Here is a 25,915-nt window from a genome sequence, read left to right on the forward strand (position 1 = left end):
CGGGAGCGGAGACCGGGCCCTGCCAGGTGGTGCCGCTCTCCCTCCCGGCCCTCAGCCACGCTCGGCTTCCCGAGGGAGCGGCGGGAAGGGAGGTGAGGAAGGGCGAGGTGAAGGGGCCCTCCCCGCCCGCTCGGATGTCCTCCCAGCACCCGTGCCAGAGGGTGGTGGCGGCGCCTGGCTTCCGCGTCCGGGTCGCGGCGGTGCCGGAAGGCGGTGCCGGCGCGGCGGGGCTGGGGGACACCATGGCCTTGCGATGGTGGTGGCGGTGCGGCCCCTGTTCCCCATGGGCGCAGCCGCTCGGCTCACTACCGCGCCTCCGCCCGCCGGGGCCCGGGTCCCGCACCCCGCTGCTGCCGCCGGCCCCCAGCGCGGCGGTGAGTGCGACGCGGCGGCGGGCGCCTGGAGGTCACCGGGAATGAATGGGGCGGCGGCGGCGGGGGGAGCCGGGCGGCCGGCCGGCGGGGTCGGGCGGTCACAGCCTACGTCCTCCCTCCTGCCCGGGGAGCGCGAAGGCCCGGAGGTGGTTCCGGTGGTCGAGGGCCGTCGGTGAGCGGGCAGGCGGTGCACAGCCCGGGCCGGGGGCCTCGCAGGGGGTTCTTCTTAGTGACAGGTTTTCAGTGTGTTAGTGCATAACTTAATTTGGTGAGTTGTAATGGGGGGGCAGTTCTCTTACTGCATTCGTTCACACCTCCTTCACAAGGCCAGGTTACTGTTCTGACCTGCAGTAAAGTGTTGTGGCTGTGGTGTGTCTAGAGTCGTGCACGACCCAGTCCCATGTCATTAAGCAGCAGTGTAAAGGAGAGAGCCTGTACCCTTACAGAAGAAGGAATAGGAAGAGATCACCTGTTCTTTTAACAGCAGAAAATGGCGAGAGGGTGAGCTTATGAGGGTCTTGGCAATAGATCTGGGCATTGGAATCAGACAGCGGGGAGCTGCAAACCTGTGATAAGTTGCGGTACCTCTCGTTCCTCTTCCTCTCCTTTCCTCGTCTCCTTGTGTGGCTTTTTTTTTTTTTACCCTGTACACAATTTGGATGGAAGGGTGCCCTGGAGCGGGTGTGGTGCTCTTTTTGTCTCCTGCTATGTGCAAGGAGAGAGAGGTTTTGGGCATATGCAAGGAGACACTGAGCTATGAGGAGCAAATTGAGGGAATCCTTCTCCAGTTCTAGGTCTCCTTGAGCATTTCTGTACAGGCTTTTGAAGAGGAAGTTTGGTGAAGTGTGTGGACTGCAATGATACTGGGCTGGGTCCACATGGCTGGGCCCCTGAGTCAGCGTGTACTCCAGGGCAGGGCTGGGTACTTCCTGGCAGCACTACTGGGAGTGGAGCAAAGGCTGCCTTTCCCTTCTCAGCCTATCTCTGCTGGAATCTGGACCTGGGACTTCACCTTTCCCCAGGCTCCTGAGCTCTGCGGGGAGAGGTTGCTAGGTTTGGAGGTCAGGTTCTTGACGTGGTAGCAGAGAAGATGTGGAGGTGTAAATTTTCATAAGAAGCAGGCTGAATTAAAATTGCTTCAGGGGAAAATATGGACATGTTCTTCTTCTGTTAGTGTAGTAGTTTACAGAAACAGCTCTTGTCCTTTTCTCTGTGCCTTGACTGATACAGTCCAGGTTTATCTGCAGGACAGGAAGTTTGGAAATCACACCTTCCATGAGTGCAAAAGCACGGTTACATTAGAGCAGTTCTGGAAAGTTAACTGATAATGTCTTCTAGGTTGGTCCTGTAAGGGGAGAAAGTCCAACTCTTCTGAGTGAAAGAGTCAGTTCAAGTTAGAAGCTAATGTGCATACTGGCAGTTATGTCTCGTAATATGGAAAGAGATTATGAGACTCCATTGGCTGCTGGGCAGTTAAAATGGAGAAACTGAGCAATGTTGATAGACAGACACTTATTTCTTGTAATCAAATGTTTTCTGACAGTTAATTTAACCCTGATTTTCCTTTGTGCAGATTTGTCACTTTACCCAAAGAAATTCAACGTTGTCAGTTCCAAAAATATGTAATATATTTTGGCGGTAAGTTGGAGATTCATATACTTGTGTAATGGGGAAAAAGGTAGTTATTGGGTGAACTGGATAGTTACGCCTGTGAACTGTAAACTTTGAAAAGAAGGTTTTTTGTTCTAGTACATACTGGATAATTCTGTACAGACTGTTCCTATGGTCCTGAGTGTGAATCTAAGTCCTTCGTGCTGGAGAGCAACAGGTAGAGCAAGAGTGCCCCAAGAAAACCCACATGGCTCACTCTGAAAAAGGAAACATAATAAGAGACATAAATTTAAACTCCAGGAAACATTACAGAAAAAAATATCAGGCCTAAGCCTGATGCATCTTGCTGCATCCAGGTGGGGCTTTCAGCCTTTATTGGTGATACTTTTATGGTATCATCGTGCTACCTGGAAGTATTAAGTAAACTTATAATGTAGCTGGGTGTGCAAAGAAAAATTTTCAAATCCGTGTCAGGAATGCTTTTTCCAGGATCATACAAGAATGGGAAGAAACAGAATAATTGTGCTACTGGAAAGTGAGGGCTTCATCTCCAAACATATGCCATGCTATCACTGGTGTATTCAAAAAGAATACATTGAGAGCAATGTAGTTTTATGTATCTCGGGAGACTTGTGTAATCTGCTAAAGGTGAAGGGGGGGTTATTGTTTGCCAAATGCTGCACTTTTCCAGCTCCTAAAAGTCTGCAGTCATCAGTACGTATCTGTGCCATCCTTGCACTTTATTAGCTGGCTGAAAAGAGTGTTTTGATGCCTTCTACTTATATTTTAGCCATTTGGTTAAATTTTGCACAAGGGCAGAGGAGGAGGAGGGAACGCTTTGAAATGTTTCTGTTTGGGGTGTTGGGGAAAGTTTGCTTTTAACATCATTACTCTCTTGAAAAACACTGTTACCAGGTTTCATCATACAAGTACCTCCCACTGGTGCAGCTGCAGTAAAACAGTTAGTAATGAAAAATACCAAGACCCTTTTCAACTTGGTAGAAAAGACTTGAAGAATCTCTATGAAGATATTAAAAAGGTAAGGGATTTTGGTGACTGTTCTGGGATGTTGTGATGATTCTGATTTTAATAGCAACCATTGCTTTGGAGTATAGTTATTGTAAGAATATTCTTTATGAGCAGCTGTCTGAAACTTAAACTGAAGGCAAAGGGAGCATTTCTACATACCTTACAGAGCCGTAATGCAATACGGGCAATAACTTTATCCATGAATACTGTTTTGCTTGCACTAAACAGATTGGCAAGCAAATCTGTATGACAGAGACTTCTATGCTGATATGTTAATTTCCTTTCTATAGGAATTACTTGTATCTGCAGCAGAACTTAAGGAAATGTGTGATTATTACTTTGATGGGAAAGGAAAGGCCTTTCGACCAATGATTGTGGTGCTAATGGCAAGGGCTTGCAACATTCACCATAATAATTCCAGGTGAGTCAGTCACTTTTAGATATATGGACATATATTCATAGAATCATAGAATGGTTTTGGTTGGAAGGGCCCTTAAAGAGCATCTGGTTCCAACTCTGCCACAGGTGGGGACACCTTCCACTAGACTAGGTTGCTCAAAGTCTCATCCAACCTGACGTTGAACGCTGCCAGGGAGGGGGGCATCCACAGCTTCTCTGGGCACCCTGTGCCAGTGTCTCAGTACTCTCTTAGTGAATAATTTTTTTTCATAATATCTAATCTAAATCTGCCCTCTTTCATTCCCCTGAGTTTAAACCTCATTCCAAGTACTGTACTTGAAATCTATCATTCTTGTGTTCAAAAAAAAAAATATGTCTAGTAGCTTTTTGAAAATAAAAAGCTCCTCAGGAAAACCTGAGTTCAAGTTCCATTGTGAAACTGAATTTTTGCAGTTAGCAGTGCAAAAGGAACTACTGAGTTTATTACATATTTCTATGTGTAAAATTGTGGACTGTACTGTACGTGTAATGGGTGATGGATAAATAATACAGAAGTCTGATATTTGTAAGGCTTCTAATCAATTTTAGCTTCTTACATAGATGCTTGATTAGATCTTTTATTACTCCTTGAAAATATTAACTTAATTAGAACTATTTTTCATTTGTAACCAGTCCTGTAGCTATTATGTAGCTATTAAACTCTTGTCACAGGTGAGAACTTTGCTGCAAGAAGAGACTTCCATACCTTTTTTTTTCTTTTTTTTTGTTACTATGCAGAAAAGCCATTAAGCACGTGGTGTAATTATAATCAAAACTGTGAGACATTCAAAACAGTCAGATTTCCCTGTCCCAAGCCCTAGGAGCAAGGTTCTACACTTCAGTGTAAGATTCTAAGCTTAGAGCTGGTGTAATCCTCACATTTTTGAAGTTATTTGATTTTTGAAAGCAGTTTTAACTGAGCAGAACATCATGCTTGCTCTGTACACTCCACCAGTCCTCGCTCTGGTTGATTGCAAATAGTTCTCCACACGTTCCTATCAGTTACTACTTTCTCATTTTGAGGAAAGATGTTGGGCAGAGTGTTCTCTGCCTTCCAGCTACACTTCCAGTCTTCCTTCATACGAAATTTCAGATACGAAATCTTTGGTCCCTTGCCAGAAGTGTTTCCGGACCAATTTATCAGTCTTAAGGGATTTCTCTCAGCTCTCACATAATTTTTTCCTTAGCAGTAGGTTAATGCCTTGTTAGACTTCATTTCTACCACAGCATAGCATATATTTTGCTGTTTGATATGGCACCTCTCCCATTATACCCCCTCCCATGTGAATATCATTTTGGAGGAGAAAGCAAAACCTAGTTGGCAGTGTCCTGTCCTGTGTGTGCCAGTTCCTCTTGTTTTAGGGGAATGTTGTCTAGGATTAATGAACTTCATGACAGCCTTATTCTGTTCTCCAGTCAGCGCTGCTCATTGTCATTGTCTTAGAGGTAGCAGAAGGAACAGTATCAGTTGTGAAACTCATCAAGGATGTCCTTTGTCACAGCACTGATTGGCTTAATATTTTCATGAGTGATCTTGACATGAAAAGCAGGAGTCTGATGATGGCACTTCTTGATGACAGAATGATTCAGAATGAATGGCCACCCATGGTGTATTGAAAGGCACCACAATTAAACAGAAACTTCTTCTTGAGCTGGGAAGCTCATGAGTATCCCCTTACATGTAACCCCCATATGATTTCTAGCCACCTTCTCTATGAAAAACCTTAAAAGTAATCCTAGCTTGCATCAACCATAATATATTCAGATCAGCTACTGGTGTGCTGATACCCTTGTATATCACACCTTGTGAAATCATCAACATGTCTGATCCTTCTATTCAAATAGGTAAGTCCAGCTAGCTTCAGAGAGGGGCTGCAAAGATAATCAGGACAACAACTGGCGATGAGATTTTGGAGCATCCTTCTAGTCAGAGTAACAGGAAAAATAGTTTTATCTCATTCTAGTGTGTAGCATGAGAAATGTATGAACAAGATTGTGTAGTGTACATGCAGTACTGAGAAGGCTGCAGTTAATGTCATACAGTGCAGGAAGTGAGCAACGAAGCAAAGACAAGTAGTAGCTTTTGCCTTTATGTGCTCAAAGCATATTTGCTGTCTTATGACGTATGTGTACCGTCATGGACATATTCTTGTCCATGCTTTATGCCGTCTTCAAACCATGAGGGTCAGTTTTGAGACCTGCCCTATGCCAGTGAGAAAGTGTCATCTCAGACTTCAAGGGCCACGCATGCCTGAGGCAAGTGTTTGCTACTCAGTAGCTGACCCTCAGCATAAGCACTTTGATTTATAGATGCCTGTGTAATTTGGCAGCTTTTGTATTGAGTTTTTGTCAGCACCTCCGAACTATGTCTAATGTTTAAAAGCTTCCTCATTAATCTGGACATTCCTTGTTAAAGGACAGATAGAGTCACTATCTCTGTTGTATAATTTTTAGAATGAAATTCAGAGTAGGGAGAACAGAAACGTTTCAGCAAAGGAAAAGAATGATATCCCAGGGTATATATTTTCCTCTGCTTTGCCTCATGCCACTTTTTGTGTTCAAGCTTCTTGAAGCAGTCTGCTACATCTGCTTTGTATTTGCATATACTTCCAGCTCACACTGATACTGGTTTCATTATTGTTGTTTCGTAAAGCAGTATTGCTTTCAGGTGACAAGTTGTTCTTCCAGCTTTTTACTGTTTGTGAGGAATAGTGTATATATAGGAAAGGTAACACTGCGTATTTGTTACTCTGCTGTAGACCTGAGAGTAAAAGAAAACCCAGCTTGCTTTCTGTTCTGCTTCTCACAACAAATATTTTTTTCTCTTTCAACTTGTCATTTTTCTTCAAACGTTCTATTGTTCTTTTCCTCAGTTAATATTGATTCTTCTCCTAGACTTGTTTTTCTTTGTTGAAGCTTTGGTTCCCACACATGTAATCAAACATGTTGGCCACAGCATCTCTAGACTTGTGCGGTGAGACAATATCCTGTGCTGTTCATCCCTAGCATTTTTTTTGTTCTGCCTCTGGGGTTTGTATTACTGATGTTGAGTTTCTGCTTCATCTTGCTGCCATTCTCAAATGTCATATAACTTGCTGAACCTAGCATGCTTTTGTCTGTTCTTTCATTTGTTATTTTTTGGGTGGTTTTTTTTTTTCCTTTTCCTCTTGTGCAGTAGTAGCAGAAAAGGTAATACTCTTCCTTGTTTGGCTGTTCAAAAAACAGAAAACAACTTTGTAAGGTTATAGGTCTTATGAGGCAGTCCACAGACACCTCTCTATCTTCACAGAGCCCCACCAGAACAGCTGAGACTTCTCAAGTGAATAGAGGGGAGCACCGAGGTAGCTCTGCTTAAGTTAGGTGGTTCGTGGTTAGAGTTGAGGAAGGTTAGGTATTCAGAATGCCCTCAGCAGGTTAACTGTTTCTCTATAGAGTGAGTTCATCTTATTGTAGTTATAATAAGGAGAATGACAGTTGTTTAAAGAATATGAACTATTGTCAGAAGAAGTGTCTGAAGCATTCCAGTTTTTCTGTGCTGGTATATTTTGGGTTTTTTTCCCCTTGGAGATCCAAGTGTCACAAGTCCAACCCTGAGTGCTTGAGCCACTTGAGCAATGCCTTTTTGCTTAATGATAACAGCTTTGTGCAAGAGTGAGAATTGTTGTAAGGAGTATAAGCTGAGGTCATGCAAACCCTCAGTTTCACACATGCTCTGGCATTTCTTCACAGCCCTGTGTGCAGAATTTCATAGCATTATCACTTAGCCTGACTGGACCTACTGTTTCTGTTCAGAGTGTATTCTCCAGAGGTGTTTGCAAATAGAATCAGCTAGGTTGGAAAAGACCTGTAAGATCACCAAGTCCAACCCTTACCCCAGGGCTGCCAAGGCCACCACTAAACCATGGCACTAAGGGCAAGCTGGTTTCCCCTTATGGCTGCCCCTAATAATCTCCACTCGTAGCCACCCCTCATCTGTTCTCCATAGTGGCCCACACTGTATAGCTGCCACCTTTACACCCCACCGTGGCCACCCTTCACACCCCCCAGCTGCCCCTGTTCTCCCCTCATAATCATCCTTCATGATCTCCCCTCATGAATGCCACTCACCGCTCATGGCCACGCCTCACATCCCGTGTCTGCCTTTGCTCTCCCAGCATGATCTCTACTCATGGCCACCCACCTCTCCCCTCTTGATTTTTCCCTCATGGCTGCCCTTTCTCTCCCTTCACTGTCTCCCCTCACAACAGCCCCTCACCCCTCATGGCCTTCCCTCATCTCCCCTCGTTATTTCCCCTTATGACTGCCCTTCCTTTCTCCTTATGATCTCCCCTCATGGCTGCTCCTCCTCTCCCCTCACAATCTCCCCTTATGGCCACTCCTCCTTTCCCCTCATGATGTCCCCTCACAACTGCCCTTCACCCTTCATGGCTGCCCCACCTCTCCCCTCACGATCTCCCCTCATGGCCACCCTTCCTCTCCCCTCACACCTCATGGCCATCCCTCATCCCCCCTCACTATCTCCCCTCATGACTGCCCCTCCTTTCTCCCCATGATCTCCCCTCATGGGCCACCCCTTCTCTTCCGCATGATCTTCCCTTATGGCTGCCCCTTCTTTCCCTCACAATCTCCCCTCATGGCCGCCCTTCCTTTCCCCTCATGATCTTCCTTTGTGGCCGCCCTTCCTCTCCCCTCACAATGGCTCCTTATCCCTCATGGCCATCCCTCATCTCCCCTCATGTTCAACAGTTTAAATTAATATTGTCCAGCTTTTGTACAACAGCCACATGTATGCACTGTAGAGCCTGTTCCTAGCTCTCCACCTGTAACAGGGATTAACCACATGCTATCTACTTTATTGCATACGCTCCCTTCCCCACTCTGTGTACTTCTGCGGGCTCCTCTGCCTCTTTGCTTGTCCAGTTATACAAACCTCACTTGGCTACAAGGTCAGATTACCAGCAGAGCAGCCTCCTTTCTGCAGTTCATGGAGGTGGGTGTTCAGCATGCTGTGAACCAGGATCTGATTCTCTCCGATGCACCATTTCTCTCTGTAAATTGGGGTAGGAAGTGCTCCTTCCAAGTGACTCTGGAAGACTTAGTCTATAATTGCTTGTAAACCACTTAAGTAGTACGTGATACAGAAAGCCAAAGTGGTAATAGAGGCTTGAGATTAGTCTATTTTTGGCATGTTATACAAACTTATGGACTTGATTCAAAGCAGTTACTGAAAACTGTAAAGTAGCCAAAAAAAAGTGATAGGTGATAGGGGGGAAAAAAATAGGAGGTTTTGTTTCTATTTTGGCAACCAAAATGAGAGATGAGCAAGTAAGAGAAGGCCAAAGAAGTACAGAGACATCTCAATAGAGAAAATAGCACTAAAGAGTTAGGGGTAAAAAGGGAAATAAATCTATCAGAATAGTGTGAGAAATACTTCAATATATTCACCCGGCTAAACCCAAGAAAATAATATTTTCCAAAGACATGATGACCTGCCAACAACCTTTGTCCTCTTTTCTTTCACTCCTCCAAACCATGGTTGTCAGATATCTGTACTGTGTACTGGTTTTTCATCTGGTCTGTAATTTGCTCCCCTGTTAACACATCCATTCTCTGTGCTTCCCTTAGTTTACAGTGTTCTTCTGTGTCACAGACTGTGTTCCTCAAACAGCGTACTTTGGGAGTGTGGTTATAACACAGCAATTTTGCAAGTTCTTTTGCATGTTTCCTGTCTTTAAACTGGCAGTAGTTGCTTACTGGCAAGCGCATTGCAAATCTTTGTTGCAAAATGTAAGTACTGTTTTGTGTTGGCTTGAGTCTGTCCTGGTCATCTCTCACCCCCTATTTTTATTTTTATCATTAATTTGAAGAGGGGTGTTTGGAGGTAGAGGTGTAATTGTTTGGGTGTTCTTTCCAGTCTGTAAGAGCAGCTTTGGTCTTGTTCAGTGTCCATGACACAAGTTCTGTAATGGAAAAGACCTCAGGGTACTGTAGCTCTATAAAAGCTTATCACAGAATCAAGCAGGGGGTCCTACTGACATATAAAAAATGATCAAGGACTTCAAAATTAATATAATGCATGTGTAAAAAGATAAACTCAAAGTTGTATAAAAAATTTGTGTAAATATATATCATCTGGGGGTGCCTTTACTTTGAGAGTGACCTAAAAATGGCATCTTTCCACTTACTGGACTTGTGGGGACCCAATTATCTATTGACTTGAGTTACTGCCACTTTTTGCTTTTGTTTTGCAGGCGATGCAGAATGCAAAATGTCAGGGAATGAGAAAGATCCTGGTTTTTGTGTGTCTTCCCTCAAATAGGCATGCTCTGATTCACAAATACTCTCACAAGATATTTGTAGGAAACTATTGCAGATTTTTTTTTTGCCTGTGATGGGAAGAGCCTTGCTTGAGACCTTGCAGAAATAGTAGTTAAAAAAAGCCCTCTTCAGGTTAAATTATCATGTTTGATACAACATTCTGGGAACCAGACACATGGACCATGAACATTCCTATGCCATTTTTAGTCATTGTCAGAGATGAAATGCACTATAATGCAGAACTTTTCAAAACGTGCTTTTGAAATGTCCGTTCTTGTGCTGTCTTCATACTACTGAAAAGTTTTGGTGTGTCGGTGAGTTTTGCCTTTGCTGCTGCTTCCCAGCAGGAAGTCCAGTCTGCTGATATAATTAATGAAAAGGGAGTCCCCAAAAGGAGTCCAGTGCATGAAAGAGCCTGGAGACCTTTACAGTTGTTTGAAGGTAAGTTCTCCTGCTTAGTAACGATAGTTTATTTTGGAAAACTACTGACACTGAACTAGCATTTGACTAAATTACTATTCCACAGTGAAACTTACCTTCAAACAGCTGTGAAGGTTTCCAGCTCTTATTTTGTGTTGTGTAAAAAGCTGCATTTTCACAGCCTGAGCCACACATCCTGCTATTGTTCAGGGTGTAGAACTCTCACTAACAGCACTGCAGAGTTCTGCACAGAGGTGGATGTCAGAACGCAGTGTTATGTCAGCAGACTGCAAGATGTTCTTTCATTTTGTGGTTAATCACTAGAATTCAGTAGACATAGGCAATGCATGATCTGGCTGGAGGGCCGCATACAGAGAGTTGTGGTCGATGTCTCAGTGTACAACTGGAGACCAGTAACAAGTGGTGTCCCTCAGAGACTGGTGTTAGGACTGGTCTTGTTCAACATCTTTGTCGCTGACATGGACAGTGGGATTGAGTGCGCCCTCAGCAAGTTTGCCGATGACACCAAGCTGTGTGGTTCGGTTGATACCTGGAGGGAAGGAATGCCATGCAGAGGGACCTTGATACGCTTGAGAGTTGGGCTGATGCCAACCTCATGGAGTTTAACCATGCCAAGTGCAAGGTCCTACACCTGGGTCAGAGCAATCCCAGGCACAGCTACAGGTTGGGCAGAGAAGAGATTCAGAGCAGCCCTGCAGAGAAGGACTTGGGGGTCAATGAGAAACTGAACATGAGCCGGCTTCAGTGTGCGCGCGCAGCCCAGAAAGCCAACTGTATCCTGGGCTGCATCAAAAGGAGCGTGACCAGCAGGTCGAAGGAGGTGATCCTGCCCCTCTACTCTGCTCTCGTGAGACCTCACCTGGAGTACTGTGTGCAGTTCTGGCGTCCTCAACATAAAAAGGACATGGAACTGTTGGAACAAGTCCAGAGGAGGGTCAAGAGGATGATCAGGGGACTGGAGCACCTCCCGTAGGAAGACAGGCTGAGAAAGTTGGGGCTGTTCAGCCTGGAGGAGAGAAGGCTGCGTGGAGACCTCATAGCAGCCTTCCAGTATCTGAAGGGGGGGGCCATAGGGATGCTGGAGGGGGACTCTTCATTAGGGACTGTAGTGACAGGACAAGGGGTAGCAGGTTAAAACTTAAACAGAGGAAGCTCAGCTTAGATATAAGTTCTTTACTGTAAGGGTGGTGAGGCACTGGAACAGGTTGTCCAAAGAAGTGGTAAATGTTCCGTCCCTGGTGATGTTCAAGGTCGGGTTGGATAGAGCCTTGTGTGACATAGTTTAGGGTGAGGCATCGCTGCCCATGGCAGTGAGGTTGGAACTGGATGATCTTAAGGTCCTTGCCAGCCCCAACTGTTCTATGATTCTATGTACCGGAAGTAATATTTTTCCTGATTTTTTGGTTTGGGTTTTGGATTTGGTTTTGGTTGTGGTTTTGGTTGGGGGGGGAGCGGTGTGTGGGTGTGTGTGGTTTTTTTGCTATTTTGTTGGGTTGGCTTGTTTCTTTCATTGCTTTGTTGTTTTTAATGTCCATGTTGTCCATGTGGCTTGTTACAACTGTAAGGCAAGGCTGACTGGGATAGCCGTTTCTGGGATCCTGCATACAACCCATGGTATGAAAACAGGTAGAAAAAAACATAGATACAAGAACAGGGCAGTGGTAGCTGGATAGTTGGGTAGGTCGGGTAAATGCTCTTCTGTGTGAGCTAAGTTGGCTCTTTTCTGTACATTTCGCCAATCTTATTCCCTAGATAATTGCTTCTGTGTTCTTCCATTTTCTTCTTTTCACCTAGTTTAAAAATTAAAGTAGGTGTGAACTATTGAGAGTTGAATCATCAGTGTTAGATCTTCCCAAAGGCTGAATTTCTGTAAGTGTTAGGTAGTTAGTGTTTACAGTCCTAAAGTGATTGCAGTATAATTCCAGTTAATTCCTCAGGCTGTTGAAAAACTTCCGAGGTCTTAAGGTAGTCAAGTAACTTAAAGGATGAGATCCATGAGCTATGGCTTTCAGATATAGAATACAGGTTTCTCTGCCTGCTGATCTCTCCAGCCTGCGCGTCAGCAGAGTTAGCCAGCTTTGGAGAGTTTGTGATGCTGCATCTTGCAGGTAGAGCAACACCGAGAAAAGGAAAACTTTAAACTCATCTACAAAGCTACCTGGCATTCTTTTCTCTGCTGTGTTCCAGATTTCCATCTGCTTGGAGCCAAGCATCCTTGATACTCTGCTATTTATTGCAGTCTGGATTTAGAGGGATTGGAGTTAATAACTTAGGAGTTTTGCAGTACTGCTAACGCAGCAAGGCAGAAACAGGCCTAATAAGGATGGAAACAACCCATTGCACTTACTGTACTAATGTGATCTCACTTTCTTTTGTCTTCCTAATTCCAGGTTTGAAAGATGGGGTTCAGACCGTGGAAAAGCTGCAACAGCTGCTTTTAGAGAAACGTGTTTTTGGTTTTCATAGAGATTTCTTTTAATGTATTGCAGCACATGGAACTGATTTAATTATTTGACAGTTCTTGGGGTTTTCTTTCAGGGAGGTGCAAGCAAGCCAGCGCTCTGTGGCCATAATTGCTGAGATGATCCACACAGCTAGCCTAGTTCATGATGATGTTATTGATGATGCAAATTCTCGCAGAGGAAAAATGACAGTCAATCAAATCTGGGGAGAGAGGAAGGTGGGTTTGCTATTATGTGCAAGACTTGCCTTTGAGTTTCAGCAGAGCACGAGGGGTTTTGTCACATTACTGTCCCTAGGCACAGTCTCGGGATGTGCCAGAAAAAGTATGAAGAGGTGTGCACAGATTGTGGGTAAGAAAAATATGTGTTCCTTTTTTGAACTGTAGGAAGCATTAGATATAATGTCTGACTGTAGTGTGATTCTTACTGATTTTTACATTCCCTATACCATTTTCTCCAGTGATGTTGGAATACTTTAAACTTGTACATCATCCAGAACATTATATATGTTACTCTGATTCAGTAGTGAATGCAAAGAGGTTTTCAGTCAGCATGAAAGATATTTTGACTTTTGAGAGAGGTGTTTCTTCATAGAGCATTAAAAGGAAGGTTTTAATCAGAAATGCAAGGAAAGAAGTACAGTGCTGACACATGAGAATTTACCAGGGCAATTCAGAGCTAACATGGCGTAACAGGGTGGTCAAAAAGAGAAGTAATGTTCAAAAAACCTTCACAGGCAGTTCAGGTATTGCATATAGGGAGGATAGTACTTATATAGAAAATACAACCAACATTGTAAGATAGGGAATCAAAAATGGTTCAGATTTTAGTATTTGGTTATCTTCTGTTTTCTCTCTTAAATTGAGATAGACGTGCTTTATGTAGGAAAATGATGTGATTTGAGGAGTAAACCTGCCAAATAAAGGGAATTGTATCGTTTGTACTAACACAGGAAAAGATGTAAGATCAATTTGTTTTTTTATTCTTAGGCAGTTCTAGCTGGTGACTTCATCCTCTCAGCTGCTTCTGTAGCTTTAGCACGAATTGGAAATACTACTATCATCTCTGTTCTAACTCAGGTGATTGAAGATCTGGTGCGTGGTAAGGTCTTTTTCTGTTTTTACCTTCAGATTTGCTTACCTAAGCAGTAAACCCTCAAATAAGCACTCCCATCTGTGCAACTTTTTAGGTGAATTCCTCCAGTTGGGTTCCAAGGAAAATGAGAATGAGAGATTTGCTCACTACCTCGAGAAGACTTTTAAGAAGACTGCAAGTCTCATAGCAAACAGTTGTAAAGCAGTATGTACGTCTGTCTCTTCTAAAGTTAACATATCATACTGTAAGCTTCACAGCTAAACTCCTAGTTATTGCTGTTTTCTCTGGAGACCCTCCAAAGCAAACCTTTTAAGTGGTATTGTGCCAGAATGTGAATGTGACTGGGATTCTGCATTTTATCACAGTTCAGCTGTGTAGCCTTCAATATTGGTTTTCACTTTTCTATTTTATATTCATACACAGATTTATTATTATCCTCACTTGAATCAAAATAAGGTTCACAGTGGCAGTCTTTATCTTATGCAATTCTACAAATTTGAGAGTGTTTTTAATATCAGTTGATAATTCTTGCTCCTATAATTTAATTTTAAGTCGTCTTTCACATATGGTCCCACTCCTTAGTGCCGACTGGGACTTTAAATGATAACAGTGGGAGGAAACAACTGCTTGTAAAAGAACAGAAGCAGGTACTTCTTGATTTGTCTGGGGCATTTACTTACCAGTTACTATATCCAACCCTATCTGTCACTCATTTCTGTTACTTGATTACAAAAAGATTTGATTCAAAATGGCAATAATCTCACTGCAAAAGAGTTAGAATTTTTAAGTTATTATTTTAGTTAAAGGCAGTATAGCTGGCTATGCTATAGCAAGAGGCAGTTCTAAGATAATTAGACTGATAATCTGTGCTACTGTTAGTCATTCTCCTTTGTTCTCAGAGATTTGGTACGTTTGTGCAATAGATGGGTGCTGAAAATTGCTGAAGTCAAAAGGTTTGTATAGAATGAGAGACAGAGTTTGTGGGAAGGGAAAATATCTACTTGGAGGAAAAAAAATGCCTTCTGGATTGCTCATATTAATGGCAACCTGACCCTTTGCAAATTTTCATTTCTGTAAGTGGGCAATTTGATTAATAAGGAACATCACATATTCTGTTAGCCCAGTGAAAATATACAAGGTTTTATATTCACTTTGACAGTCTTTCTAAAAGCACCCTCACAGATAGAAGAAGAAGAAATCAACTTCCCACTGGGTGGATTCTTCTTACAAATGTACTAGTTTGAATTTTTTCCTTTTTCGTAACTTGAAAGAGTTAAGGACTTAAGCACTTCCAGGCAGATTGTGTCTGTGATGCTGGTGAATGGGGTGTGTGGCTGCTTTTTTTTCTAGTGGTTGTTCTGAGCTGTTCCATTGCTGGATTGCTGGAATTTTACATGTAGTAAAATCTGTAGTATATGAAAAATGAGAGAGGTCTCTCTGGCCATGCTTACTGGACACAGTAGCACTGACTTTTCCCTCTCAGTTTCTTTCTGCATGGATTAGGAGAAGTCTGTTGATAGCAGTGAAAAGGGGATTTAAGGTGGGGAGTGTTTTTTGTTTGTTTGCTTTGATGGTTTTGGCTACTAAGGAAAAGGATGGAATGAGAAAGGAGTTGTTTTCTGTAGCAAAAATAATAAGCAGCATCATCAGCTCTAGACTGAAAAGGAAGCTCACTTGGGGAATCAGGTATATTCACATCTTATTTTCAGGGACAAAGCTAAGGAGAGACTTACTGGTTTTCAGAACATCAGTTACAACCAGGCAAGTGTGTCATTAGAAGCAGTTCAGTTCCTGTTAATGGTAGGAAAAAAAACAATGATTTGTTTCTGTGCACAAATAAGATAGAAGTATTAACTGGAAAGATGTCAAACAAGCTCAGGTGGCATCTTAGAACTCTACAGTGTCATGCCTTAGAGCTGGTAGAGTATTCCTGGAACAAGGAATGCTTGTCTAAACAAGGTAATAGTCTAAAACCCTTGGTCTAGTTACTGCATTAGATACCTTTTGCATCTCCAGAGCATTACTGCATTTAAATCAAAAGCCTTTTAAATTAGCAAAATACTTTCTTTATGGACAGAACAGTCTGTTGAAGATGTTGGAGCCATCCCAGTCTCCAGTTTATTTCTACAATAGTTTTGCATGGGGGAATATTACCAGAGTTGCAGTCAAAGTAATACATTGCAAAAGGAAATGGTGGCAGATGGCCCAAAGGATCACTGAAGCCTTAGTTACTGAAAGGCATTTTTCAGAGAAACATGAGAGGTGACTTTGGTTCAAGAATTCAGAAACAATAAAGCTAAAGTGGAATTTCTATTAGTCATCAGGCAGGCTGGAGATGGCAAAATAAGCTGAGCAGGTTCGTTCTGTCTTCTTTTTATCCTGCTGTAATGTGAATGCCTAACCCTCATAAAGCTGTTTATATTTTGCATAGCATACTTCCAGAAGAGGGATTAAATCATGCTTGTTTTGAGATAAGTGTGAAGTTGCACTAGAGATTCTTGGTTTCTTTATTAGGAGAAAGCATGCAGCCTCTCATGTAAGGCAAGGCTGTGTATGGTAGGTCTGCTTAGGGACTGAAGAGCTTACTGCAGCTCTGGCTCAACATGTGCGCTTCTGCTTTAACTTGTTTATAGTTTGGTGTGTGTACAGGGCTCCAGCAGAAAAACCCACCAGGTTGTGGAACTGGTGTCTAGGACGATAAGACCTCTGACCCTCACCAGCCAAACTGATCCCCCCAGTCCAGCTAGGAATGCAGACTACAGTATAGTTCAATTACATATGTAGGGTGATAGTATTGGTGGCATCAAGTATGGTCAGCCAGTAGATTTCCTTATTATTTAAAATACAGTAACTCCTTTGGGGGTGTTTCTTCCTAATGTTTGCTATGAAAAAGATCAGCATAAATATATCACAGATATTGAGGCAGATAATCTTCATCTCTGTAGAAGTACAGTTCTTCATAATCATGTACTTGGCTTAACATGTTAAAATATTAATTCTTCGTGAAAAGGTCAAATGCATGAAAAAGCAGGCTCAGGACAAGATAGTTGTCTGCCCGTTGTGTAGGCTTCTGCTGGGTAAATATCGTCCTCTCTCGGGTAGGCCTTCATAACCCCCTTTCCAAGAGTAGTTACCAGAAGGAGCCTGGAAGAAAAGTGAGGGCTGTGCCCTGCAGCAGTGAAGGGTAAGCACATACTGGGCTGCATTGCTACCGACATAGCCAGCACATCAGGGGAAGTGACTGCTTGCCTCTGTTCAGCTCATGAGACCTCAAGGTTGGGCTCCCTCATACAAGACATTCAGCTCGTGGAGTGAGTTTGCTGAAGGGCCGTCATGATGGTTGGGGGCTGGAGCAAATGATATGTCAAGAGCTGATTTTAGTCTGCAGTAGAGAAGGCTGAGGGGAGTCCTCTTGCTGTTTCCGGCTGTGTAACAGGAGGCCGTAGAGAGGATGGAGATACGCGCCATGAAAGGACAAGTTGCACCATGGAAAAATTCAGTTCAATTAGCTATTAGGAAACATTTCTCCATGAAGTTGGTCAAAGCTCTAAAACAGGTTGCCCAGAAGGGTGTGGGATCTTCATCCTTGGAGATGCTCAGAACTCAACTGGACACAGCCCTGAGCAACCTGATCTAAATGTGAAGTGAGCAAAGCTTACTTCACAGTGAGTTGCGAAGTGAGCTTCAGAGTTCCCTTCCAACCTTAACTATTCTGTGATTCTGCTGGGAAGAGGAACAGTGCTCCTGTCTGGAAGAACAGTGCTAGATGAGCTGTGAATGAGAAGGCAGGATCCTGATTACTTCAGGAGATGGGCATGGAGGAGAAAGGCTGGAAAATGTGAAGATTTTATAGCCTTTTCCTTTCCATGGTGTCCACAAATCCAGGAGTGTGAAATCAAACATTTCCAGTACTGTTTATACAATCATATCCCCTCACCTGCCCAGCAGCAGGTTTTCCTCTCTGAGCTACAGGGCACTGGTATAGATGTGCAAGTGCCTTAAATTCCAGCTGCCATAGCCTCACATCATAGCTAACAGAGCAGGGTATAGCTACCCTGAGCTGATGGTTTTATGGACGTGAAATTCAGTAAAGAGGCGGGATTGGTTTATAGTCTCCCATGGAACATAAAATAATAGAAACTATTTTTTTTTCTATTTTAAAAAGTGTGTTTGAAATAATGCCAAGCAGATTGACTTGCTGTATTGCTGAATTCAAAGAACCTTTCTGAAGAACTTGTTCTGCTTGGTATTAGGAAGGATTTTTCAGCATGATTTAGTAGAGGACAAGCCTGAATTCTTACAAGATTAAGTCTGTAATCAACCAGTCATATCAGGGGAGCTATAGGATGTTTTCAGAGGGTGAGCTTTATTGTTTAAACATATGTCATTAGATTGATATTGTTATCCTGATGCATGCCATTATCCCAGTATGGCTTCAGTTACACTTCCTCACTCAGTGTCAGCCTGACTGGGCCAAGGCTGCCTGCCTGCATCCTAGTGAGTGTCCGGGTGGGGGCAATAATCCACAAGAGCTATTTGAGAAATGGGCTCCTGAAGGAACTCCCTGTTAGATAAGACCCAGTCATGCTGCAGTTTTATCATGTATGTGGTCATGGTCGTTTCTCACTTAGGGTGTGACAGGCACATCAGTGTCCTCTTTTTGTCTGCAGAAATGTCTGTAACCTCAGTAAGAGCTATGAAGGTCTCCTCTTGCAGAGGTGCAAGAATTCATTTTGCAGTGATGAATTCTGTAACTCACACTTCTGTTTCTTCAGTTGTGTATATGCAGTTCCTTATACAGGTAATGTCTGCATCCCCAGAGAACTGTGTACTTACAGGAATAGCTCTGCCTTTCAGATGAAAAGGGAAAGCTCTGCTCTTTACATGGCACTTCCTCTCCCTATCTACCAACTTGTGCCTGCTCTAACCCTTTGCTATCAATCAGCCAGGATTTTGTCACTACTGAATTCTGTATTCTAGTTCTTTACGTGAAATGTGGGGGTAGGTAAAGATTTCACTAAACGGGGTAGATGGAGTCCCCCTACCTTGCTGATACTTACTAATCTGTATTACAGAAGCAACCAAAAGTTTGGTAGGCATAGTACAGCAGTAGGTGTTGGCTCTTTGGGGCAAATGCTGCTATGTAAGAGGCAAGCATCAAAAGGAATATAAAAAGGGCAAAATGTTCTAGTTTGATAGTCCCTAGCAACATCTATTCAAATATCTCATATTTACAGTTCACTCTGTTTTAGTAGCCATCAGGATTTTGCATGATTAGACATCAGTAACATTTATTTCCTGCTGTACTGTCCTCTTCTAAATAAAATTTGGAAATGTGAGATGCTGTTAATGCCTCAGGCCTCCAGATTCCTCTGGGTTTTAACTATTATCCAGGGATGCACATTATTACTGGGAATTGTTCTGATGCTGAATTACAAAATGCATCGATGCATGAAATAGTCCCTAATCTTGTGCAAATTGCATGACATTTATTACCATATAATGTTGTTTCTTTGTTCCATCTTCATGTTCATCTTCAAAGCTACTGCTGGACTCACTTTTACTATGGGATTGTTTGTGTTTTTCACTGATCCTACCTTACATAGTCTTAAAGAGGAATTTTTATATACACAGACATATTTTAATGTTGTGTGGCTTTCCTAGCATGTATTTTAGTCTTACATTAAGTAGAATGTATCTATCTTCACTCCTTCCCTTAGTCACAGCAGTTTTGGAGTGTGTGCATTAAACCAGAATGGATTTTTGCCCCCTGTTCATAATGGCTTTACTGAAGGCTGAAATAAATCTGAGTATTTAAATATAACCAACCTCATTTTGCAAAGTGTATAATCAATACATAAATGCAGAAGCATAAGTGCCCTTACTTTGAGGCAAGATATTAGTTCTCAAATCTTAGTTTGTCTTATATTTTAGCTTAGTGGGGTTTATGCAGCAAAACTTCTGTCTCTCAAGCAGTTGATTATCTGTACTCAGTTACAGTGTGTTGTTTATCTCAGTGGTACTTCTGTCTAGCTTGGTGTCCTTTCTTCAGTCACTGTCTTGTCTTTGCCACTAACTATCCCTTGATACCTTTGTGAGCAAGCTGATCAGCTCATCTTCCTGAGCAATTCAGTTATCATTAATATCACCCTTAAAATTGATCTTATGACAACTGTCCCTCCTGTACTGGGTGCAGCGCAGCCAGTTTCATGGATCTTCATGAGGCATGTAATGTCCACTTAATCTGTTGTCTGACCTCCAATTATCCCCTGGCTGAGTTATACATGTAATAAATTTAATTCCCCTGCCACTGCACTGTGTATGAGTACTAGCCTGCATGTGCAGTGCACCCACATTTCTTCTCTTTTCATCCTTGCATTATAATTCCTAAGTCTGATAAATATTTAATAAAGCTAATCTCTTTCCAGAAGAATATATTTTTAATACTGCACAGCTGTTCAGCCTTGTTTTCTAATAACCTTGGCTATTTGTGTGTATCCATGAGCAGAGATAAGCAGGAATGTGCTACTGACTCAGCTTTATTTCCTTTTCCCATATCCCTGCTGTCTGTGCTTGCTATGCCACTTCTATGGTGAGAGACTTAAAAGTGGATACTAACTAAAGCTTTCTATTTACTCGGGGTTTTCTTTTTCTTTCCAGGTTTCAATTCTAGGCTGCCCTGATCCCAAAGTTCATGAGATTGCATACCAGTATGGAAAAAATGTTGGCATAGCTTTTCAGGTAGTGCCTTTGTTGAACTAAAGGGAATCTAAAATCTAAACTTTTCCAAACTGCCTTAGAAATCAAAAGTGGGCTCTCTTAATCGTTTCTGTACATCTTCTGTATTTAGCTCTCATTTGCAATTTGTAAATAATCTGTACATTTATCTGTTTCCAGCTAATAGATGATGTGCTGGATTTTACATCATGTGCCGACCATCTGGGGAAGCCAGCAGCAGCAGATCTCAAGCTTGGATTAGCCACAGGCCCTGTCCTGTTTGCTTGTCGACAGGTAAGTCAACGGGAGACTCTATTCCTGAAACAGAAAGTGTACACTGCTCTTCACAGCACACACAGAGGTCCGGCTTGAACATTTCAAGTTTACAGTGTAAGTAATGAGTACATCGTGGGTGTTCAGGATCAGCTGGATTCAGTGTGCACATGAATATGCTTTCAGACTGAGAAACACCTTCCTATACATGTGCTCTCACCATGAAGCCCTTGTATGTATATGTATGTATATGCTGCCCCAGTTCAAGTGCTTAACCTTTGCAGAGGGCCAGGGATTCAGAGTTTTTGCATGTTCAGGTTATTCCTAGGTACCTTCTTCCTTATGATCATCCCTGAGGCATGATCATAAGTTCTCCCAGACTTGACTACGTGCGTAGGCTTTTTGCCAAATTATGGGCTTTGTATTCATCCTGGGGCCAAGAACTTAAATCTTTGCCTAGCTTTTAGGTGGGCACCCCTACTTATTAGATTTGAACTCTTCATTTCTTTGTCCTCTAGTCCTGTGCAGTTACAAACGTGGGGAACTTTCCCTTCTGAAGTTGTAATACTAGTTTGGATGAGAGAAAAAAGGAGTATCATAAATAGAATAAGCTTAAAATTGGTCAAGATTTTTAGTGGCTTAAAAACGACTTGGCAGAGTAGAAGGAAAACAGCAGCACCAAAAGAAACATTAAAATCAGTGCTAATCCATAAATGGGGAAGAAACTGGTTTAATGCATCTTGTTCAAGCTTCTCGATTCACCTGAGGGAAGACGATCTGGGACTTAAACCAATCTTTCCTATCCAGCTTCACAGCACGGTACAAAAACTGGCACACATAGTTCCAGGAGAGCTCTCTAGTCTGTGATCTTGCATTGGAGTTGCTCAGAGCTTGACATGGGAAAAGTTTTAAATGATTAAACAAAGAAAAAAACAAAAGAACAACTTCATAACTTCTCCTCTTTCTTAAAGAGCCTGGGGTAGGGGGAGATGGAACATGTGCACATCTGTTTCCTCAGCCTTTGGGCATTTACAAGGAGAGGTAGCTCGGAGAAAGACAGGAAAGCAGACAAACGCATGCTGAGACCAATCTCCTCCATGTTCTCAGTTCCCCCCACAGACTCCCGTGGGGATTTACAGACCTGTTCTTGAGTCATTATTTCAGAATTCGTTGGTAAACAGCAGGATCTTGTTATTCATCAGCAACTGGGGAGTTCTCTGAAGAGCAGTGAGATACTTGGGTACAGAAAGAGAATGCAATTGTGACATGGTTTGTGTGTTAAAGCTGCTTGCAGAGAGAAACAAGGACATTTGCATGTACTCTTGATTTTGGCAGAGAGTGGGCGACACTGAATGTCTTGTGGGTATTGTATATTACATTTTTTTTAATTAAAACTATTCTTTTATTCATTTGTTTGGGTTGGCTGTCTCCAACTTTCAACTCCATCTATCATTTAATTAGCTTTATGAGAGAAATGAATTCATAATATGGAAATACAAGAAAAGAAAACCTGTCACTTCTATTGCAAATTCTTACTTATTCTTTGTAGGTCAGTTGTAAATGCTTTTCCTCAAGTATATCTTTGCTAGATGCGAAGTATCCATTTTTGCATTGAAAGGTAACTTGACCATCTTGCGAAGTTTTCTGTATTAACCAGAAGGTTGCTTTGCTGAAAATTTCCTGCTGTTTTCAAGCAAGTGGAAGAACAGCACTAGAGGCTTAAGTGATACATAAACCAAGCATTAAGTGCTAAAAAAATTTAGAGCTTCAACAAACACTTTGTGCTGCTACTAAAAGATGCTTCGTCTCCTTGTAGCTGAGAATAAAACCTCTTGAGACTTGAAGATAGTCCAGATTGTAATTGGTAAATACAGGCTGTCTTTTCTGTTGAAACTAATATTACTGCTATCCTGCATACCCTGAATATATCTGGTAATCCTCACATCATCTTCTTGACAAACATACTTTAGTTCTTAATGTGCTCTGGATCTTCTGTGACAGCCGCCTTATCTTCTTGTCCTCTCTCTCTGAAACACATCTTTGTGTGTTAGAATCTTAAGGAGGAGGCTTTATATAAAAAATGTTTCTCTTGATATGAGACCTATTTATTCAGTATTTTAAGTTAGTTCACTCAGTAAAAAAATCCAAAACACCCAAACATTAATTTGTTTTAAGGAAATACACTAGCCTATGCTACGTCTAAAGCCACTGTTAAGCTACTACAGCTGAAGAATGAGGGGTTATTTTTGTTATGCATTCTTGTCAAATCTGCAGAACTGCTAAGAACAGCTTTACGTTACAAGTTTGAGGATTTTTATATCCTTTAGTGTTTAAATATTAAAAGTGAATGTATATGCATCCTATATGATTGTAAATATGAATAATATGAAAATAGATTATATGAATATTGCAATTAAATTGTCATTACATGGGAAGAAAGCTAGGATCTAGAGAAAGCCAAGTATGAGTCACCAGCAGACTTCTAAATGCATCTCCCAAGAAGCCTACCTGTGAATAACAGGGAAATGTCACAACAGGGATGCTACATCTTTAGTTCCTAACAAACGTGTGTAGATCTACAATTTCAGGCCCAAAGGTGTGCAAGGAAAGCAGATTACTGTTTACAAGTGTATGGCAACAAAATAACCTTTGACTATAATAACCCTTTCAGGCAGGATCAACAGACACCTTTCTTTTAAAGTCTTCTGCGGTGTAGCTGTCTTGAGTTGTGGCCTTAGTTTGTTAAGCGTCAGGTTTTGCTGTTTCTGGACTGCCTGAAGAAGGTGTCTGCATGTTTAGGAAAGACATGCGGTAACTTTCTTAGACAACCGATTTTAGCTATCTACTTGATTTGTAGGGAATTGAGTGTGCAGTACTACATGCAAATTCTATGTGATTGAAAGTAACATACATTATAGTTGTCATTCTTCTCTTACAAAAATCTTTCCTGAGCTTTTCCTGTGTCTATAAAATACTGGACAAATGGAAAGCATAAGTGGAAGTAACAGTTGAAGGTATCATGAAGCATTTTACAGGTTGAACTGCACAATCCAGCTATAACAAACCTCCTGGGTTTGCTGTGGTACGTGTGGGGGAAGAAGTGCTTCTCCAATGTGTCATATTAATCATCATTTGTGAGAGAAGAATACCTGAACAGATTACACACCTAGGAGTACCACTGGATTATCTGCTCAACATGATGAAAGGGCAGGTTTTAACTTTCCCTACCAGCTGGTTGCAGCCAGAGCCAGACAGTTTTAAGTTTTAAATGCTTGGGCTTTACTGCACTACAGTCCTGTGCAGATCACAGGTACTTACCTATAGCTATATCTCTAGTAACACCAGTGTCAGAGGAGGGGGTCTCTGCTTTGGTTACTTTTTGACCTTGGCATAGGAGGGAGCAATAAATTCACAAGCACTACAAAACCTCCTTCCTTTGTGCTTAGTTTCCAGAAATGAATGCTATGATAATGAGAAGATTCAGCAAGCCAGGAGATGTTGAACTTGCTCGGAAGTATGTGTTGCAGGTAGGACTGATAACCAGGTATTTCATTCCTAAAGTGCTGTCCCTGCTGAAGTCAGTCTGAAATTCATTGCCTCTGAAGTAAAACAGCAGGGCTGCATTTTCAAATCCATGTTAAGTAGCATGCTGTGTACAATACTGAGTTAGTACTCTTCAACTGTCTTACTGGTGATGGATGCTTTTAGCAGAAATGCTAGGTACTGAAGAGCTTTTTTTTTTTTTCTTTTCTTCCCTCCAATAGCATGAAATCCACACAATAAAAGTTAAAAGCTCATGCATGAACTCAGTTCCTTCAGCTGAAGAGTAGCTGTATCCAGCAACTGGTGTAAGCGGCATGTAATACCAGTCTTGGAACTGCAGTACACACTCCGTATCAGTTTAAATTTACTCTGGTCTGCAAAGACTGAATAATTGTGCAAAATAAATACATACTTTCTCAGGAAAGCTTTTTTTTTTTTTATATCTCTATTTAGGGCAGGGGGGAGAGGTTAAACTATTAGTTCCTAATCCTACTGAATAGTATGTTATTAATTCCAGTGGTGTTTTGTAAGTATATTGAAGTTTAGCATGGGTAAGTTTTAGTATTTTGACACTTTGGAGAAGAGATGAAGGATTCAATGAACACAGAATAAACCTCTTCCTTTACCCTTCAGAATATAACTGAGTGTTTAGGGTACACAGTGACTGTAAAACTTCTCCATAACTGGAGGAGGCAGGAGGGAGGATAATCAGTTACCCATTACCTTTACCTGTCTTCCCACATAAGAGTGATGGTGTGCAGCAAACAACCTACCTCGCCCAGCGCTACTGCCATGAAGCTACACGAGAGATCAGTAAGCTACGACCATCCCCCGAAAGAGAAGCCCTCATCCAACTGACAGAAATGGTGCTCACGAGAGACAAGTGAGAGAACTCCTTCCACTCGTTCTGGCAGCTATTTACCAGACTGTGCCTAAATTGACTTCTAAAGTTATTTGCTTCCAACACATGCTACCAAAAATTATTTTTTTAAAAACTTTTTTTTTGGAAGTTTTTTTTTAAAGAAAAAAAAAGTTTAAAGTGTTTTATTGTGGGAAGCCACAGTTCAGAGCAAATCAGACTATGCTGTACAATTGTTTTAGTGGGGGCTGTTAATTGGGGGGGAGTGGGGAAGATGTTTACATGTTGATGCACAAAGGCCACAATAAGAATAAATATGTATCAGTGTATGAGAACTGAAGTTGTTCCAGATTTCACTTGTTGGCACCAATAAACAGAGAATGTATGGTACTATATAGGAAAGTCATAGGAAGGTAAAGGGGTTGAAGGCTTTCCTGGCTGTTAAAATAGGAATACTTGTAATTGTATATTAAGAAATCAGTTTATTGTAACAGACTCTATGTGGACTTCAGTGAGAAGTTTTCCAGTTCATAATGAAATACAGGTGTGCTGTTGATTGCTGCTTGGTAGCAGTTAGGATGCAGAATTTAAGAGTGCTACAGTTAAGAACTCCCACTAAAATTCAGCAGCCAGTGAAAGTTTCAGCTCCATCCCCCATTTACAGAATAGATTCAGTACTCTCCTAGAAGCCTGCTTTGAAGTCCTAGACACACTCCTCTTACAGTAGTTATCCAGTACCACCACATTCCTTCTCA

General features: G+C 42.0%; 1 protein-coding gene across 4 annotated transcripts; it reads left to right on the plus strand.

Moving 5' to 3' along the window:
- The first annotated feature begins 173 nt into the window (after positions 1–173).
- Positions 174–25,495, plus strand: PDSS1 (decaprenyl diphosphate synthase subunit 1). Of its 4 annotated transcripts, none has more exons than XM_057432669.1 (11): positions 174–374; positions 1,948–2,012; positions 2,901–3,024; positions 3,305–3,435; positions 12,750–12,891; positions 13,663–13,774; positions 13,863–13,972; positions 20,429–20,509; positions 20,666–20,779; positions 24,205–24,285; positions 24,523–25,190. In XM_057432669.1, exons 1-11 carry the CDS (start codon positions 243–245, stop codon positions 24,586–24,588), a joined length of 1,158 nt encoding a protein of 385 aa, XP_057288652.1. In that variant the 5' UTR covers positions 174–242; the 3' UTR covers positions 24,589–25,190. The 4 variants fall into 4 exon arrangements, with proteins under 4 accessions (XP_057288652.1, XP_057288651.1, XP_057288653.1 ...); XM_057432668.1 differs by having other exon boundaries at positions 177–374; positions 25,048–25,495; XM_057432670.1 differs by lacking the exons at positions 174–374; positions 1,948–2,012; positions 2,901–3,024 and adding an exon at positions 10,115–10,211 and having other exon boundaries at positions 3,303–3,435; positions 25,048–25,495.
- The last annotated feature ends 420 nt before the right edge of the window (positions 25,496–25,915 follow it).

This window comes from Pezoporus wallicus, unplaced genomic scaffold, assembly GCF_028554395.1.
Source record: "Pezoporus wallicus isolate ANWC-B61680 ecotype Strahan unplaced genomic scaffold, APGP_CSIRO_Pwel_v1 scaffold_2584, whole genome shotgun sequence".
NCBI classification, from domain to species: Eukaryota; Metazoa; Chordata; class Aves; order Psittaciformes; family Psittacidae; genus Pezoporus; species Pezoporus wallicus.